Source organism: Cajanus cajan, chromosome 8 (genome assembly GCF_000230855.2).
Source record: "Cajanus cajan strain Asha chromosome 8, NIPB_CcT2T_4, whole genome shotgun sequence".
Classification (NCBI taxonomy): Eukaryota; Viridiplantae; Streptophyta; class Magnoliopsida; order Fabales; family Fabaceae; genus Cajanus; species Cajanus cajan.
This window is the reverse complement of record NC_138524.1, coordinates 29,727,376-29,747,800: the sequence shown is the minus strand read 5'-3', so window position 1 is coordinate 29,747,800 and position 20,425 is coordinate 29,727,376. Positions and strand designations below refer to the sequence as shown.

Here is a 20,425-nt window from a genome sequence, read left to right as displayed (position 1 = left end):
TTAAGTTTTAAAGGATGAAAATCAAAAAATATTTTGTAAGAATCAAAACTTAAATTTGTTCATTTTTAAGAACCAAAATTGATTCCAAAATTTAGAGGTGAAAAATAATAATAATGATAAATAAAAATAAAAATAAAAAAACTTTTTATAAAGACTAAAATTTAAACACATTCATTTTAGAAAGGTAAAAACACATTTAATTCTTTAAAATATATATAAAAAAATCCATCGATTATATTGTTTTTATTGTAATTTGTCCCAAACAATAATGAATTTGACTTCTAAAACGAAGAGAAATAAAGTACACAAGGTCAGTCGTTGATTGTTAAAGTAATGATAAAACTACATTTATTAGCGAGCTATTAACTATATTTTAGCAAAGTTAGTTATCCCACAAAAATAAATCGAAATAAGCTCAAAAATACTAATTCTGAAAATAAGTCGATCAACACCCTACCCGTTTATAAGAACCAATTTTTAGACCAACATTGCATTAAGCAGCATCCAATTGTGTACCGACAGCACATTTTTAACACAACACTAATATTTATATGCACAATGTGCACAAATAACAAACGTTATCATTCAATTTTTATTACTTTATTTATTTATTTTAGAAGCATTCATGAAGTTTTCATGTCTAAACCAGTGCAAATTAATTATCATTGGTAAGAGTTAAATAAAATGTATGTCAACTAACCATTTCAAAAGAGCACACATACAAGTTGAAGGAAAAATTAGTCACTAAATTTAAGAAAAAAGCGAGGTCTTCAGCCCCTGTTAAAAGTGTTAACATCATGATACGAAATACAAAGCAGAATAAAAAGGGCTCTAAAAAGTACAAAGTGAAGTTTCATAAGAAAAGATCTCAATGCTGTTCCGGAGCAGAAGTGTCCTTTTCATCATCTTCTGCTTCCCCTCCATTGGCTGATGTTCCTTGTGATTTTGCCATCTCCATAACTTCTCCAGGTGGTGGGTGGTCAAACTTGCAGGTTGCACCAAACTTGCATGTTCCAGTTTTCAAATAATATGGACAGATAACAGCACCCTGTCAAGACATCATACATGATTTCAATATCACGCTCCTTTGTTAGAAATTGAGGCTAGTTAAGATGATGTTACTTAAAGCATAAGGACATATTTTTGGACACATCGTTTATTAGAAAAGTTATGCAACTTAATAATCAGATTCTACTGAGATTGATTTGACAACCTAACCTCCCACACCACATGCAACATATCAGTAATAGCTACTTTCTGAAAATACAACCAAACTATTGTTGAAAACCCTAAACAACAACCAAACTTGTACTAATCGGCATTTAATAATCTTGCACTTACTGAAAATACAGAGAATTTTGCAGAAAAATGCAAGAATTTGCTCCACGTATGCATGTTAAAAAGATTTAGCATACCTCTCTTCTTGGTAATCCTGCAGGAGTGAGTTTAACAGCAGTAGCCTGCTTTGACAATGATGGTGCTGAGCGATCAATTGGGTGATGGAACTTGCATCTTTCCGCGAATTTACACTCGCCAGTTTTCATATAATACTACATGGTAAACCATTGAATAGAAATGCAAAAGGAAATTAATTAAATATTTTATACAGGGGTTATGTAGGCATGAGAAGTTCAGCAAATAAAATAATTTTTCATTAAGTTTTAATATCCATCTGTCTATATAAGAATCTCAATAATGTTACTGCACTGGCAAATAATCTCCATTTAATTCCCCAACATTACTTTATTCTCATTCAAACCTACATTATCTCGACTATATTTCTTTATTTGATATCCAGCTAAAAAAATCACATTATTAAACTTTATTATACTCAATATAACTTATTTCATGGTATTACTATCAAGGCTAACCTAAAACTACCTTACTTTTAATTAAAGATACAGATCTGCAATTGAGCCTTAGCCCCCTGCATTTTTTAGTTCAATACTAAATGACCTAACAAATAAATGTGACACGTGCAAACCATTTCTAATACATATCAGCGGTGGAAATAGGACTGGAACATAAGGGAAATGTTTGCTTACATCACATTCAATCTGTCCAGGTCGCTGAGGATAGATAGTTTCTGCAATTCCCACCTGAGACTGGAAAACATTTTACATGCATAAGATGCATTAGCTCATGGAAACAGTCTAGAGTTAATTTAAGAATGGCTACTTTTCTAAACCGACTACACTTCTAATTTGTTTTTCTTTTAATTAATAAACTAGTCCTCCTACAGTATTGAGGTAAAAAAGCAAAGAGGCCTCACCACAAAGGACCCAAACATTTACTTTTCTTTATAAGAGAAACATTTGACATACACATAAAATGTACTGGATGAGCATCATGATCTCAAAATAAACACTACGAATAAGAATTTTAGGAAACTATGCAACTATTAAGAAAGTAAAGTTAAGCAGTCAACAAACTATGCAGCACAAACAGATAATGAGACTACTAATGTGTACAAAAACATATGAGAAAAATATTGCAATATCTACAAGTGTCAAGATAATATATTAGACAAGAGAAACACCATAACAATCATGAAAGTTGATAGAACAAATCCAAAAACAACCACATTTAACAACTCAATATTCATTCAGAATAAAAGATGTACACAACATATCCACAAATATTATTCTCATGTAAAAATATAACCAAGAAAAGCAACATTATTTTTGCCATGTTCCTACCACCGATACTTATCCATTTAAACCTGTCATGCAACGGCTCCAGGTTCCTAGTTTGACTGCATATAATAGAATATAGGCTATGTCCTAGCAATCTTTATTGCATTTGTGAAATCTATATGTATCTAAACTATTCTTCCATTCATTATATCCCTGTGCCTTAAACACAATTGTTGTTTGTTTTGGTTGATAACCAGAAACATACACACCTAAAACAAAAAGAATCCCCAGCTCCATCCCCCTACCAGCCTACCCCACAATAATGAGCAGCATGTATTGGATAACATTATTTGCAATTTACATCATCAGCCAATTCTCTATGAGAACGAGTACAATAACAACATTACCATTGGATTTGATAGCCTTGGGTCAAAAGCTTGATAAACAGACACAGCTGGATTAAGAACTCCAATATTCAGATTAGCAGCCGAGGATGGCAAAATAGAAGGGCCTAATGCAGCAATGGATGGATTAATTGCTGCATCAAAGTACAATAATGTGAAATGATTGTTTAGAAAACAGGAAAATGTATGAACAATAAATATATCTATACATACCATTCCTGTCAGGATGATTGTAGCGGCAAGTGACACCATACTTGCAACTGATTCATATGAATGAAAAAATTAATGATATTTAATCCAAAGAATACTTATGTGTTTAGATTAGCTTATTACAAAAAGTAATCACTTTTTTTGCAGTTTGATGAGAGCTATGGTAAAATAAAAATAAGTGACTATTTCTCTAATAGTAAAAAGTCAATAGAATATAAATCAATACTTACCTCCCAGTTTTCATGTAGAATGGACAATCCACTTCCCCCTGTCAAAAGACATTTTAATAGTAAAAACAAGGTTTTAGAAAAATAAATAAATAAACAAAGGCAACAAATCAACAAAGGAAATGGCTGTCATCAGCTAGAAATTTATGGATATCTTAAGTAATGATTTTATACAGCATCAAAGATTAGAAAAAATAAAGAAAATTTTAGTTAGGCTGATTGCAGACTAGAAAAGCCTGTTACACAGCCAGAAAAAACCAATCCATTCACACAGGTTGAATATCATATTTTCTGCTACAGTTATTAATTAGTGTCATGGGCATTATTGTTTCAGCATTTCAAACAGAATACATCTAGCAAATAATGGAATGGAAAGGGAAACGCAAAAGAACATGATACTGGATGAATTGATCTGTCTTTCCTTCCTATCAACAGAGAATGAAAATCAAAGGATCTAATAAAGATTAGAAAATCAATACCAGTCTTACTGGGAGCCCTTTGCTATTCTGCAATGATGGAGATATAAGAGATTTAATTGGCTGTGTATCTCCTATTGCTCCTCCCATCAAGGAATTTGTTTGTGTCTGTGCAACAGTATGACTCGATTCATCAGACAATTGAATCTGGACATCCTTAGGGTGATGGAATTTACAAGCAGCACCAAATTTACATTTTCCAGTTTTCATGTAGAACTGCATAGATATAAAACATGAAGCCTTAGATAAATAAAGTCTCATGTTAATATAAAATGTAAATAAATAAATAACTAACGGTGCAAGGGGGCTCTGATGGCCTCTCAGGTAAGCCAGAAGAAACATCAGCATTTTCAGAGGAAACTTTGGGATGATTAAATTTGCACTTGGAACCAAACTTGCATCTTTGAGTCTTGAGAAAGTACTGCAATGTACCAGATTCAAAACAAATTAAAAAATGCCAAAATACATATGAAGAACAAAAGAAGGACTAAGAAGAAATTAAAAAATTGCAAATTTTACTCACTGGACAATCTGGTTCCCCTGGTCTCTCGGGAGGAGTTTCACTTGTAACGATATTTGGAACCTAAATCAGGTATGAATCAACCATGGGCATCATAACAAATTAGTAAGCCTGTTTTATGTTTAAGAATCAAAATTGCTACAATTATATTTCACCTTTTGTGAGCAAAACTCATTCCAGCAGAAACAAAATAGAAATGAATGGTAAGATATTTAGCTCACAACATGAAATAACTGGAACAAGAATTATCTTAGCATACAAAACAGAAAGTCCATGTGGGCTTTAAATACACAATCTTTCCCACACCTATGCTAAAATTCAAGGGATCCTGGATACTAGTAAAACAAAGTTGATTGACAGCATAGTAAAATTTCATTCTAATACAGTTACACAGTTAATGCAGACATGTATATTAATTCACCAGACTTCAAATAAGTGAAATAACACACTGCAGCTCCCAAATCAGAAGCTCGAATACCAATTCATACATACCCATAAATTGGAATATGCTTTATTATATTTAGAACTAGAAAGAGCCTTCTTCACCATCACTGATTACAGGATTATCAGCTCAGACCAAGGCAGATACCGATTTTCCAATATCACTTACCCTCTGGGGACCAAGGATATAGAGCGTAGAAAAAATAAAGATTATGTAAACATTTGAGGGTTGTAATCCCTTCCCAAAAGTTAACCTAACTCACGTTTCTTTCCCTTCTCTAATCCTAACTCTTATACTGATATCCTAACAGAATATCCCACTCCTTTTTCCCCCTTACACCGACCCCACATGGTCGAGGGACTAGTTCTCAACCCAACTCTTATTTTCTCCCTTCCTGCATACGGGTGTCCATAAAGAAAGTATAAGCTATAAATCTTGGGAAGTAAGTCAGGAAAGAAGCACATTTTGAGTTGCTCATTGGTGGACACTCCGACAATCCCACTAATCACAAATAAGGGGGAGACACTACCAAATCCTGGGAAGTATTGAAATTTAAATTATCTTACAGTTGAACAAGATATTTCCTTTCCTATGAACATGGTCAGTGAGTTTGTACATGCTCCACGTGAAATTAGGGATGTAAAACAGATGCAACTGATATGTGACCACCAAACCACCTTACACAAAGCATCCAACTCAGTTTATAATGAGACGACCAAACATAAAGTGTTATATTGCTATTTTATTCGAAATTCAAAAGTAGAACATTTCAAAATGTATCTCTTGTCTCTACTAGCTTTGATAGCTTAATGACTAAGAAACACATCATTACTGGGTATCTCATTCCTCAAGTAAAATTTATAACAAGTTTTGTGCATATGATTTACATGCTCCAGCTTGTGGAAAAAGTGTTAAGGTATTATAATTAGTCATTAATCTTTAATATAAGTTTGTATTTTGTAATACAAGAAGTATAGTACTAGACATATTTTTGCGAGTGTTATTTTATTATAATTAATAAATATTTCTATACCGGGCTGTAAACTGACATACATAGAAATAGAGGTTACTTTTTACTACAAATGAAACTAATATAAACTGTAAAAATAATGAATTGGTTAAACTGGTAAATAATACACTATATATTCATATATGTTTAACTCTATAATTTTCTATAAATATAGGATCGTAAGAATACATGTTACTTTACAATTATCAATAGTAAATTTACTATAGAATACAATATAATTTTCATAGGCATAAAAACTAATAATAGTAATAATAGTAGCAAACAGTCACCTCTTTCCAATCCGGGATTCCACCCTCAGGAACCCAAATAGGATGGTCAAACTTGCAGCTATCTCCAAACTTACAGGTTCTTGTGAGCATATAGTGGGCACAATCCTTCTCTCCTGGCCTCTGAGGATATATAGTCACATTGGAAGCACTTTCATATCTAGGGCGCTTGGCCAGTGAGTTTGTAGAATACCAAGCTTCATTTTGCCCAAGTGTACCCAAAATGGTTGGATGGTACAGAGCTATAGTACATAATAGACGAGTATATACAAGAAAACCAAAGCAAATGTATAATGTTACTATATAAGTTTGACTAAGAAAATAATTTTCAACAAAAAAGCATACGTTAGTAACTATAAAGAATATACTTTATATAAGATGACTAAAGTTCATTTAGATTGAACAAAAGCTATAACTATAAGTATACATTTATTGAAAATAACGTAAAAATATATCACTCACATAACGCAACATATTCCAGAAAATACGTAAAGTAGTAACACTCTGCACCATTTTAAGTCAAAAAAGTTCAACCTCGCCTTGGTCAGTAAGTGATAAGTCACATACTCAAACAAAAAACCCAACCCTTGCACATTTTTTCTCTCTCTTTAGCTACTACAATCGACGTTGTTCATATCACGTAGCATGCATTCAATCATCACATCATCTATCCTACGCATATCTCTGCTCATTCGATACACCAGCCATTAATATGCCTCAACCACGATTCGGTAAACCCAAATCCATACCTAAGCCTGTGCCAGCCACCAAAGTCATTCATAACCATACACAATTAAATCCAACTAGTATACTCTGATGGCAGGAACCCTAATTAATTGCTTAAACACAAAATAGAAAAAGGAGCAAAATACTAACAATGCAATAACCAATACACACTCCACAGGCACCACGATACAATGATGTGCATCACATCCTCACCCTCATCCTCACCACTACCCAGCATTCCATCTCAAACATAATCATCAATTACTCGGCACCACAAACATGTACTCTTCAAGAACTACACGCACCACTAGTTAAATTAAATCTAGTTTACTTCATTATTAATTTAAACGAACAAAAACTAAATAACCTAAACCCATTTGCTTAGTCCCTGTTTGGTTCAACTAAGAGAAACAAACCCTAGTTTTCATGAGACAAAAAACAAACAAACTATTCCTTAAAAACAACCTACCCGAACAAGCACTTACAACCTAAGAATTCACATATTAATAAGGGCACCGGTTAAATCTCTATTACTTCAGCTTTGATTCAAGTAAACAAAAACAAACAACCTAAACCGAACCGCTTAGTAAATAGTCCCTGTTTGGTTCAACTCAAAGAAACAAACCCTTGGTTATGTGATCAAGAACAACCTAGCCAAAACACGCAGTTATAAGTTATACCCCAAATTCATAGATTGCAGAAAATAAAAGACGGGGGACCACGGAGCAAAAAAGATAAAAAAAAAAGAAAAGGGGTCAAAATGCAAAAAAGAAACTAACCGTCGGAGGAGCGTTTAAGTTCGGCGGGGGGCCAGGAGGAGAGGAGGGAGGCGGCGGCGGCGGCGGAGGAGGCGATTCGGGAGGTGACGCCGGGCGGAGCAATGTCGGCGTCGAGGGCGGCGGAGGGGAAGCGGAGGGCGGCGGAGTCGGGGCGGTGGTGGGAGAGGAACATGGCGGCGTCGGGGTCGAGGAATCTGTAGTTGGTGGAGGGGCTGTAGGAGGAGGCGTAGATGTGGTTTTCCATTTTAACGGAAAGAGAAACGAGAAAGGGATGTTATGTTGTTACTGTCACTCACGCTCACGGGAATAATAATGCTTTTGCCTTTCGATCCCAAAGTGAGTGAGTGAGTGAGTGAGTGATGAGTGAGAGAGAGAGAGAGAGATTGCAGAGAACCCAAGCGAAAGCCTAGTAAGTGTGAGTTGGCAAAGGAGTTAGTGGGATTTTAAAGGGAACTAACTGTCGTTTTTTCACACTTGCTTTGGCCTCAAAACGACTACTATTATTAAATCATATATATTAGAATCATCATGTGCAAGATTTTCTTAAAAAATATTTTTTAAGGATTTTATCTTCTTAAAAAAAATATGATAGAATCATGATATTGTTTAACTAACCGATAACTTAGTATGTGCATACATACATACATGGTTTTATTTTTTTTAGAAGTAATTTTGTATATACCGATTTTTTTGTTTTAGTGTATATATTATTTTTTATGATTTTAATTATACGTAAAGATTGTGTGGATCATATGACATTAATTAATAAGAAATAGAAAATATTTTTGTATTGAAGTTTTATTTTTGAAAATGTTGATAATTACACACTATTTTTACTAACATGTATGTATTTAAAGAAAAACACTATGAAGGCATGTAGTGTTTTTTTGTTCACTAGTGATAAATAATCTTTTTAAATATATAAAACTAAAATTTGTGATAAATAAATGTTATTAATCATAATAATTATGTTTAGATTTATGATAAATAATCAAAATCTAAACTGAAAAAACTTTTAATAAAAGAGAAGGAAAATAAATAATAAAATTTTGTCTCTCCAAGGGATATAAAAATATTTTAAAAATCAAAAGATTGAAATATAACAAGAATATCTAAGAATAACATAACAAACAAATCCAAGTTTTGATGTCATGTCCTATTTGAGCATCATACCCAAAATTTCCAAAGCAAACTTAGCCCTAAACCCACTTGCATTCATTTATTAGATTCCTTTAAAGGTAAGTTTTCAATCATTCATTCAATTGAATCGCATCCATATTTCTCTATTTTCATTGGTTTTGTTATATTGTTGTTCACATTTTAGAAGATTTTAGTGAGTTCATTCATTCCTATAGAGGTTGTTTTTCTTTTGGATCTTTGATTGAATCCTATTTTTGAAATAGGGGAAGGTTTTATATAGAACGAGGGAGTTAGAGGAGTAGTAAGTGCTAACAAGTGGATGTTCCATGTTCGTGTCTTTATTTTAATTTTAATTTTGAACAACCACCAATTTGCCTCTTATTTTTTAATTTGCACTTGTTTTTAATTTCAATTTCATTTAATTTCTTTCTTCCAAGTTGATAATTTGCGTGATGTTGTGGATTTTATTAGATTTTATTACTAGTGCACTTTTAAAACCAAATTGCCATGAATTACTATCTTTTTAAACATTTCCTTTGATTTATAGTTTTGGCGGCACATTTTGATTGATAGACTTTTGGTTGTTGGGTGAAATCCTTCTTGAGTTTGGATAGAGTCTTTCAATGTTTGAAATGACTTACAAAATTAATAAGGAAAGTGATTTTTCTCTCATAATTAATCAAAAAACCAGACATGATTCTTTAAATATAACAACTTTTGGTTTTTTCTATGGAAGTGGTAGGTACCTTTTACAGAAGCAATAAATCTCATGGAAGTAGTTGGCACCTTTTAAGAGGAATAAGAATAAGGGCAGAGGTGTAAGATGAGAGTTTGTTTAGTTGCTAACTATAACTTATGACACCCCTACCCCTCATGCATAAATTTAATATCATAAAATAATAGTATGAAAAATACTTCATTTAATAATTGAAAACTAAGTTTAAAAGGTACCACATTCAAAACCCCAAAGATAACAAGACTAAAACTAAAGAAATTATAAGAAATATTAATTAATGCATAAATGTTTTCTAAGAAAAGAAACTAAAAATCCTAATGCAATAAGATAGATATTAGTCCTTATCTAAAGCTTCCAAGTCACATCTTATTATAGTGATCCTATCAAAAATTCAAATTCCTCCATGATTAAAATCACATGCATAAGCATACCAAAACAAGACATAAAAGAAAAAGGGAGTAAGAAACATCTCACTCTAACTACCAATATAGAAAATGGTTGGGTAGCCACACACATACAATAACATAGAATAAACATATATATAATTCAACAATAAATATTTCATTTATATTAATATGTTAATGGGAACAATAATCACTCAATCACATTATATCACTACACATGTCATCATATAATAATATCACAATTCAAACACAAGAGGTATGTTGTGCTCATACAACGACAAGACTCTCGTAACTATATACATATGATGCTAGTAAAATACTTTATCATTGCTTAAAGGCTAAGTAGCCTATGAGTTCATGTCGGGTCAAGCCATCACAACACTCTACACTAAGAAAAATACACCAATGGCACATCGGGATAGCTATGTTGGCCAAGTTTCACACCATGCATAAAAGTGGCAAGACCTAGGCTCCTAACACTAATTATTCCCAAGGTCATTGAATCTCCAAGCTTTTACACAAGGGAGACCTTCCTTGGCAACATATTTCACACCATACCACATCACAAAAATACTTTATGCAAATGGTGGATGAAATATAGACTCTTATGCATGGTCACAATTTCACATTCACACAGCTTCACATTTCACAATTCTCATCATTGCTAAGTTATACTTAGGCTTGTTCATATAATCACCCATACTTATCATACGTAACTCACATTAACATTTCATATGTTCTCAATGCTTATTATTAGGCAAATAACTCTCATCTAAATCATTTATTTCAATTTCGTCAATCTAGGTTACTTCTAGTACATGATTTCTACATGATTCAGTTGTAGGCACAGGGTAGTGCTCGACAAGGCTTGCCCTATGCCCAATGTGTTTGAGGTTACAAACCTCTGGAAGAATCACATCTGACATGACTATTCCTCCACCAGGAAAAATTTCACACAAGGAATCTCTAGAGCTCTCGCACTCAATGTGACCAAGCTTACACCCGATGTCAACAATGTCAATAACATTCTATAGCTTTCACACCTAGCGTGCACCTCCCCACGCCTAATGTGATCGTCATAAAGGGCTTTTTGTTGTTCTCATGCCCAACGACCCCATGTGGCGCTCAATGCAGTATCATAAGAACATATTCTACATAAAATGCAAGTCACTCTCATAAAAATTCCCATAACTTACACAAATTCATGTCAAAGAAGAGCATCTATGATCTACATAATTTTTTCTTAATACAATTAATTACTACATACAATTGTTTTTCCAATAACTAATATACATACATTCTTAGGATTCTCCTAGAAACCCACATACACTTATAAATTCATGAACAAAGGCAACTCATAGATCCATCATACAATTTCATGCATATATAAATCAAAAGGCAACAATTACACATTGCAATTATAAACTAGATTTTTAATCCCTCACACATGAAAATCAATCACAAACAACAGTTTGGGGTCAATCCCACTATCCAACAGATAACCCACACCTAAAGCAAGGTTCTCACTCCCCTCTTACCTTGATAGATGTTAAACTCTTGGTTTGGATGTCTGAGGTCCTCTCTCACTTCCTCTAGTTTTCCCTCCTCTTCAAATTATGAGACATACATCTTAATGAAAAAGTGAGGCAGCCCTAGCTCTTCTAATGCATTTATAAAGAAATGTTAATCCTAACCCATGCATAGCCCATCGACAAAAAGTTCAATTAATTATTCCTCACTATTTTAAATATGTAAAATAATAATCACTAAAATTACAAATAACAATCATCATATAATATAATTCCAATTAATTAATTAAAATATTTACTTAATTTATTATGAAAAAGTGGGATGTTACATATCTACTATAGGATAGATAGTTAGGTAGGGATAAACAAAACTGATAAGGTATAAATAACAAAAGGGATTTTGTAGCTTTGGAGTCGGTTGGAACTCTCAAATAATACCTAATGGTTAAATTAATTTTTAGTTATTTTTAGAAGAAAAAAAAATATTTTGATATGCTAGTAGCTTGAGAGAACTAGGATCAAATATTGAAACTATTAAGCTAAGTTAATTAGCTTGCTCTCTCTTGCCATTGTCTAGCCCTTTAGTCTTGGTTGTCTTATATAAACTAAAAAATATGAATTAACTTTATTAATACTTGCATATTAGATTTTCAACAATTTGGAAACTACAAACATGGAAAGTAGTTGAATGTTCTAGACAACAACTTACTTAATAGATAAGAAATAATACCATGATTACATGATTGCTTGAGGTTGCATGATATATAACTGTTTGGATCCTTGTTAAAGCTAGTTATTTTGTTTCATGGTTCCATTATTGTGTTTATTTAATTATATGTTTTAATTATATTATGGCTTTTAGGATTGATCAATTGTGAAAGAATCTTAGTTTTTCATTTGAGATTGAATACAAAACTTACACAATTAATATATAATCATTGTATTAAATCTTGAATTATTCATTTGGATAGTTTGGGAAGATATATATTTTTTATAGTTGATTAATATATATGTAGAGGTTAAGTCTCACATTAAATTTGATAAGATTTATGTTGACTTTTTTTCTTGTTGTTCTGTAGGTGTTACTTGATTATGGAAGATTTGATGTGACCACTTTCATTTAGTGTACTTAGAGCCTAATGCAAAATGTTAGCAAGATTTTGTCAAATTTAATGTATTGGACTTGACCTTTATGTATTAATCAAGTATAAAGAATTACCTTCCTGAATGGATAAGGTCACACCTTGTATGAAAAAAGTGAGATTTAAATGGATGAACCATTTTCACACAACTGCTGAATATGAGAATAGAGTGGAAGAATTTCTTTAATTTGCACAAAACAATGTTACAGATAGTGATCGAAGGTTTTACTATAATTGTGTGGCTTATTTCAATTTGTAAAGGCATCTAATATATGCCATATGAAAGCATGATTTGTGTGATGGGTTCCTAAGAAGTTACACAGTATGGACATGGAATGATGAATTGTTAGACATGTCATGCGTTGTCTCAAACATAAGAAAAGCATGACAATGTAGAGATGGATGATCGATTGGAGGACACGATCCATGATGTTGAAGTTAATTCATTCAAATGCACACATGTGTATGATACTTTGTGTAGTGGTGTGAAGAAACCTTATATCTAGATAATGCTAATTTTACATAGTTTTCCACATTGTTAAGATTGTTCAATATAAAGGCAAAAAATGGATGGACTAATAAAAGTTTCACAACATTGCTTGAGTTACTAAGTGACATGCTTCCCAAAGGTAACATGTTGATGACACGTTATTATGATGCAAAAAAGATAATGTGTATGATGGGTATGAAGTATAAAAAAAAATACATGCATCTCCAAATGATTTCATTTTTTATAGGAGTTTGATAACTTACATGAGTGTCCACAGTATGGGGTGTCACGATACAATTTCAAGGAAGCTGACTTTGAATGTAGGGCAAGTGATGGAATAACACTAAGGCCGAGAAGACCAAGAGGTGATATACTAAAGGAGGCAAGAGGAATGGGATAGTAAGGCCATTTTTTGGACCTTAGCTCCTAAGTTTTATAGCATTTATTTCTTTATTCCTATTTTGCCCTTGTCTTTAATTTCCTATTTTACCCTTGTATTTTGGGGTATTTTAGTCATAGAATTTATTTTCTTGTATTTCCAATTTTACCCTTGTATTTTGGGGTGTTTAGGACTCAAAATTTATTTTCTTTTGTATTTCCCATTTTACCCTTGTATTATGGGGTGTTCTAGATGATTAGGGTTTTAATTTTGGGCTAGGGTTTAACATTAGGAGGTGACGCATTTTTTGGTGGCCTTGGACCTATTTTTGGTGTTAGAAAGACTTAGGCCCAAGTGGAGGGCAAAGGTTGCATGGTCTTAACATGCACCTAGATATAGCCAATCTAAACCCATAGATTCCATCCTTGGCCACCAAGTTGCATCTAGGGTTCATTTGCATTTCATTTGGAATGCATTTGCCTACTCCAAATGCAACCCTAGATGCCTCCCCTCCTATAAATACCCAACACCCCACCACTTGTAAATACTTTGGATTATATGAATTTGAGAGAGCATTTTCTTGCCTCAAATCCTATCCTTAGTCCCTAGGTTAGTTTCGGCTAGCCACCTTCATTCTCCACCCTTGGAGAGTGAAACCCTAGATTGGCCTCCATCTACACTTGGAGTGAGCCAACCTTGTGAGCACCAAACACCCTTCACCATATGCTTCCGCCCAACACCTTCTTTCACGCCCATCTCCCTTTTGTCCCACAAAAACCTTCCTTTGTCTACCCCTTGGTGAACCTAGATCAAGGGCAAGGAGTCTCCTTTCAACCATTGTCATCTTCCATGGAAGGAACTACTCCATCAGCAAGCAAGGGTCCTTCTGTGAAAGTGTTGTGATATCTTCTTATTGCTCCAAGATTGAAGTGATTATTCACTAATGTGAACGATGTCAAAAACATTAGGTGACATGTAGATGGACGGAAGAAAGATGGAAATTGAAGCATTTGGTGGATTCTTTGCAATGGAAGAAAATAGATCCCATATTTCCAGATTTTGGCAAAGATTTAAGAAACCTTAGGCTTGAAAATTCTATAGATGGAATGCATTCAGGTCCAAGACAACTAGGAAATGATATTCATGTTTATCTAAGCTAATGTTGTGGACTTAAGGATGTTGTGGAGGGAAGAAGCTAATGTGTTTGACGATTTTCTAGTGAGACTTTTAAGTTGTGTGCCATGTTGTTTTTCGTAATCAATGATTTTTCAGCATATAGCAACTTGAGTTACTATAGTTTTAAAGGACACAAAGAGTGTCCTATATGTGAAAAGGGAACATTTCATCATCAATTGCAACATGGAAGGCAAACATTTTACCTTGAAAATTAAAGATTTTTCAATCATAATCATCTATGGCGTACATGAAGAAAGCATTTAATGGTTGTCAAGAAAATGAAGTAGCTTCAAGGCCTTAATTGGTGACAAAGTTTATGAACAAATGAAGAACTTAATTGTGGTATTTGGGAAAAACAAAAAACAATCAAATGAGAAAAACATGTGTTTTTTGGGCGGTATCAAATGTCCAATGGTGGAGGCCTAAGTGGGTCAAGTCACAATTAAGACTTGTGGCACTTGGACTATTACGATTAAGTAGAAAGAGTTGTGCCCTGACTATCACCTATAACTTTTCATCTAGTGGTAAGTGCTTGATCCAACAATATGGAAGAAAATGTCAACATTTTTTTATCTACCATAATAAAAGATCCTTGATGTGAGACATTGTATAAATGTCATGCATGTGGAGAAAAATGTGTGTGATAATATTATTCGAACGCTTCTTAACATTTAATAGAAGACAAAGGATGGTGTAAATGCTTATATATATTTAGTTGAGATTGGTATAAGAGAACAATCAACTCTGTGGTCTCATGGTAAACGAACATTTTTTCCCTCAATATGTCATACATTGTCTAAAAAAGTGAACAAAAGTTTTTGTGAGTGTTTATAGGACATGAAGGTTCCACATGGTTCTTCATCAAATGTTAAAAGGCTTGTATCAATAAAAGATATTAAACTATTAGGTTCAAAATTTCACGATTGCCATCTATTGATGCAATACTTGCTACCTATAGAGATTTGGGATATATCACTTAAGAATGTTAGATATGCCATAACTAGATATTGTGTTTCTTCTTTAATGCAATCCATAGTAAAGTTGTTTTTAGAGTTTTTTTAGTTATATTAAATGTATACTATTATATTAATGATAATTTTATTATTGAAATAAAATTAAAAAAACATTAATAATTCAATTTATTAAAAAAAAATAGTGTGAAATATAAAATTTGAAAACAAAAAATAAAGAGAATTTGACAAAAGAAAGCCAATTATAAGAATTAAAAAGCCAAAATTATATCTCGACACTTATTTTAGTTCTTGTAGAATTACGTCAAGCAACATCAGGTCATTCAAAAATAGTCATAAGCCTATAAACACTTGGCACATTATCTTTCTTGTAAACTAGTTTCCTATTTTTTGTTTTAATGTATGGCTAAAAATAAAATAAAAAGGTTCAATAACCATGAAACATAAGGTTATAGTCCATATACAAATGCCAAATATTCTTGTATTACTAAAGATATTGTTGTAGAAAAAAGGATGAATCTATTGACATTCATTTAGCACACATAGATCTTGATATGGTTGTACATGCAAAACAAGTTAAAATATTATAGTTGAGAATGTGTGGAAATAAAATGAGGAAAGAGTGAAGTGCACATTAAACATGTAAGTTTTACTTCTAAAATGGAGAAGTTAATTAAAGATATTGACAAGACTAAAGCACATAGCTGGCCAAACTAAGCAGTTGACAAGAAAATATAGGTAAAACATACATAACGTTGAGTGCATCCCTTTTCCTGCCCCCTATTAAGAATGACCCACCATAAGCATTTGCACAATTCAAGAACTATTTCTTTTGTTCAATCATTTTGTACTTATGTTATTGTGTACCAAAAATAAAAATGAAAAAACCAAAGTATATGATTTCTATCCCAGACTCGGACGCAACATGAGTATTTTCAAAATAGTCAAAACTAGAACATTTGTATCTTTCTGCCAAACCTAAAGCACTTCAAAAGCAATAAAAACATTTGTACCTTGCCCTTGTAACATATCTTAGCAAGTAATAATATGTTTGAACGAGATTAATAAAAAGAATGAGAGCCAAGAAAAATGTAAGCTTATACACACCCTTGATTCACCATTACAACAAAAACTACACCCAACATAGATATATTTTGGTTCTTTAGCACGCGAAATATTTGGTAGATTAAAGAAAAATGGCTCAACAATATATAGAAGCGTTTAGTGTTCAACCCCAAATGTTGCAAGTACCAATATAGGTGTTTTGTAATTCTCCTAAATTTTTACATTTGGCAATAATTGGATTCTCAAAATATATTACAAGGAGAAAAAATAGAGAGAGAAAAATTGAAAAAAGAAGTTACAAGCATTGTATAAAGTAATACCAGTAGGATTCATGTAGTATCTTAAAGGAAAACAAATCTCAAAACAACAAATTCCTCTAAACTAGGATTGTTCAATCAGTTTGTGTTGCTTCAAGAGTCAAAAGAAGATACACTAATGCACCAAAATAACCAATAAAGTGAATTGCATCCAAAAGCAAGTCTTGAGGACTGTTTGAGAGTTCTCCAAGCTCTACTTTTACCTTTTGAAGTTGTTTCTCAATAGATGGTTCAACAAGTTCAGAAGGAATGTTGTACGAACAATCAACAAAAAATATTATACTATCAAAATGAGGATGACAAGTTATTATTAAAACTCTTGTCTACTAGGATCCAATTGCAATGTATGAAAATTGATTCCTGTGTTGAAAGGTATGGGATTTTATCATGACTTTATGTCCTTCAGTTCTCCCATCTTAATGCTTAGTTTTCAAATAACTCTAGATGATCACGAACAATATGTTCATGTTATACACGTAACAAGAATTCTTTGTTGAACCAATTCTGAAAGAACAAGGTCAAATAGTAGAAAAAAAAATATTTTAATTACAACATATTTTTTCAACTATGATTATTTCATTTGATGGAAACATAATATCCAAGACAAATTCAAGACCATAGAAATCATACAATTCAACATTACATAAGATGCTTTAATTCTAAAAATCCTTGGTAATTAAAATAGGTATGCGTCACCTTAATTGATCTAAATTTGGGGAAAAAACTGTTAAACAAGTTACCATAAACTAGACTTCCCCTTCTCTCTTCCTCTCCTTGTCTATAAGTGATGATAATAGTTGTGTGGCCTCTGACAACCCACTCACCACCACCAACATATTATGGGGTGGTGGCAATTTGGGTTTATATGCTTTTGTACATCTTGTGTTAAAGTGAACTCAATGTGTTAAAGTGGCTCCAGTCAAGGTCAATGAAGAATGTGTCATTAGAGATCAAGACAATGGGGGAGGACGGGGAGGAGATGGAAAGGGTTAAGGGGTTTGATTCAGTGTTAGTGAAGCCATTGATGTCATAGAGGATTTGATCCAATAGAGGATACAGTCATAGAAGAGATTCTTGTAGACAGTGATGGTGGTGAAGTGCTAAGAGATGCAAGAAGCTAAGGTTTGAGCGTGAAGAAGAAGTGTTTTTACAAGTTAAAGAAAATGATGCTAACAGCACTGGAAAAGGAAATATGAAAAGTTAAAAAATAGAAAGGTGAGAATCAAACTTTTATTGAGGTATTAAATTAAAAATATAAAAGTAATGTTAACGGGGATTTATATTAAACCACTAAAAATTACTTGGTTTTTAAAATCCTTGTTAATTACATACTTTCCTAGAGGCCATAATAACTTTAGTTAAATAACCCCTAATAAATACAAGAATTTTTGTAGTGTGTGAATGAAGAGGCAAATAAGGAAGCTAGATGATTTTATGGTTTGTTGAAAAATGCTAAACAAAAATTATATCCAGACTATAAAACATACTCCAAGTTATCTTTTTATCATTTGTCTTTTCCAAATGAAATGTCTTCATGGATGAAGCAATACTTCATTCGATTCACCATTAAAGTTACTAGTTGAAGTTTTGCCTGAAGAAAATATGTTTCTCGACTCGATGTACAAGGTTCAAAAGATTATTAAAGATCTTGGACTTTACTATGCCAACATAGATGAAACTTGTGTTGATGATTATATTTTGTACAAGGGAAACTATAAGAACTTGACAAATGTCCAATTTGTGAGAAAAATAGATGGCAAGAAAATAAAAAAAAAAATATCCCTAATAAAATTGTTCATTACTTTCCTATAAAATTGAGACTACAAGGGTTATTTATGTCAAAGAGAATTGTAAGCGATATGAAGTAGCATGAGAACAAAAGACTTGATGATGATGTTTTAAGACATATTTAACTTGGAACATTTAACTTTCCAAGCAGACTCTTTAACTTGAAAAACATTTAACAATCAACATAGATTTTTCTCTTCAAATGCATGTAATGTAAGACTTGGCCCAGCATTAGATGGTTTCAACCAGTGTTTTAAAAACTGGATCGGACCGGTTGAACCGGGAACCGGTGGTCCAACCGGTCCGAACCTTAAGTTGGATCGGTTATGCATTCAACCCGTTTCAAACTAGATTGAACAGGTCAATTTTTCGGTCCGAACAATGAACCGGTGGGTCAAACCGGTTCAACCACAAATTTTTTATTATTTTTTTTAAAGGACCACAAATCACAAAAATAAAAATGAGAATTGAATCTTTTAATAGAAGAACAAAGAGTCATATTAAACATAACAATGAATACTTGTTCTAATATATTTATTTGTAATATATGCAACTTAAATAACTTTTATAGCATATTATTAATTTTAAGTTATATATTTAATAATATAATATCTATGTAAATATTACATATATTATTTTGTGATATCAATTGCAAGCATATTATATATGTACATATTATTTATATTTTTAATTTGTATTAATATACAGTTTAACATGTATTTTTTTTATGTATTTCTTTATACAGAATACAAATAAAGATAATTTTAAATAAGATAGAAATTGAAATTTAAAATAGGATATGAATTTATTAAAATTTATAAGTATAAAATATATTTAACATGAATATTTTAAAAATAATAATAAAAACTGGGTCATGCGGTTCAATTAGTGACCCACCGGTTCAACCTTTGACTCACTGACCCAGTACCCTAATCGGTTTGATGACCGGTCCAATTTTTAAAACTATGGTTTCAACACCCTTTTGGTACGACGAACAATGGATATAGTATATGGCCTATGAATTATCCCTTATAACTTACCACCATGGTTATCAATAAAATAACCCAATTTTATGTTATCATTACTTATTTTTGGTCCAAAGAGTCTTGGGACTGATATATATTTTTCTTCAACCATTAATTGATACTTTAAAGAGTTATTGGATGTGGGTATTGAAACTTACGATGCTTCATTGGAAAAAGTTTTTAGTTGCATGTTGCCTTATTATGAAACATTAATGATTTTCTTGCTTATGGAATGTTATTTGTGTGACACCCTTTACCCCACATACTAGTTTAAGCATATAATTTAATGATCATTGAAAAGAATTTCATAAATAACTTTACTAAATAATGCAAATTTCCTCAGATAAAAATATCACATAATTAACGAAACTAAAACAAAAATATAGTAGAGTAAATACAAAGTGAAATCTAACATCAAGTCTTAGTATAAAAATCAACCAACAGAAGTATAATCATAACTACCACCTCGATATCACATCCTACTAGAGTATAACCTAAAACAAAGTCTAAGCCTCGTCTTTAGCATCAACATCCTCATGTTAAGTTT

General features: G+C 32.3%; 1 protein-coding gene across 1 annotated transcript; it reads right to left on the bottom strand.

Moving 5' to 3' along the window:
- Nucleotides 1–725: 725 nt before the first annotated feature.
- HUA1 (floral homeotic protein (HUA1)) lies at nt 726–8,141 on the bottom strand. The gene is made up of 11 exons (XM_020351786.3): nt 7,717–8,141; nt 6,215–6,453; nt 4,477–4,536; nt 4,249–4,374; nt 3,957–4,169; nt 3,481–3,518; nt 3,254–3,300; nt 3,044–3,174; nt 2,046–2,105; nt 1,416–1,550; nt 726–1,048 (listed from the first exon to the last, which is right to left on the bottom strand). Exons 1-11 carry the CDS (start codon nt 7,958–7,960, stop codon nt 869–871), a joined length of 1,473 nt encoding a protein of 490 aa, XP_020207375.1. The 5' UTR covers nt 7,961–8,141; the 3' UTR covers nt 726–868.
- Nucleotides 8,142–20,425: the final 12,284 nt, after the last annotated feature.

What these genes read in the sequence shown, in the direction of transcription:
- HUA1 (XM_020351786.3), bottom strand. Translation starts at nt 7,960, where the DNA reads ATGGAAAACCACATCTACGCCTCCTCCTACAGCCCCTCCACCAACTAC. An exon ending in TTCTACATGAAAACTGGGAG is followed by an intron (nt 3,301 to 3,480) that starts GTAAGTATTGAT and finishes CATATGAATCAG; the next exon opens with TTGCAAGTATGGTGTCACTT. An exon ending in CAGGATTACCAAGAAGAGAG is followed by an intron (nt 1,049 to 1,415) that starts GTATGCTAAATC and finishes ATGTCTTGACAG; the next exon opens with GGTGCTGTTATCTGTCCATA.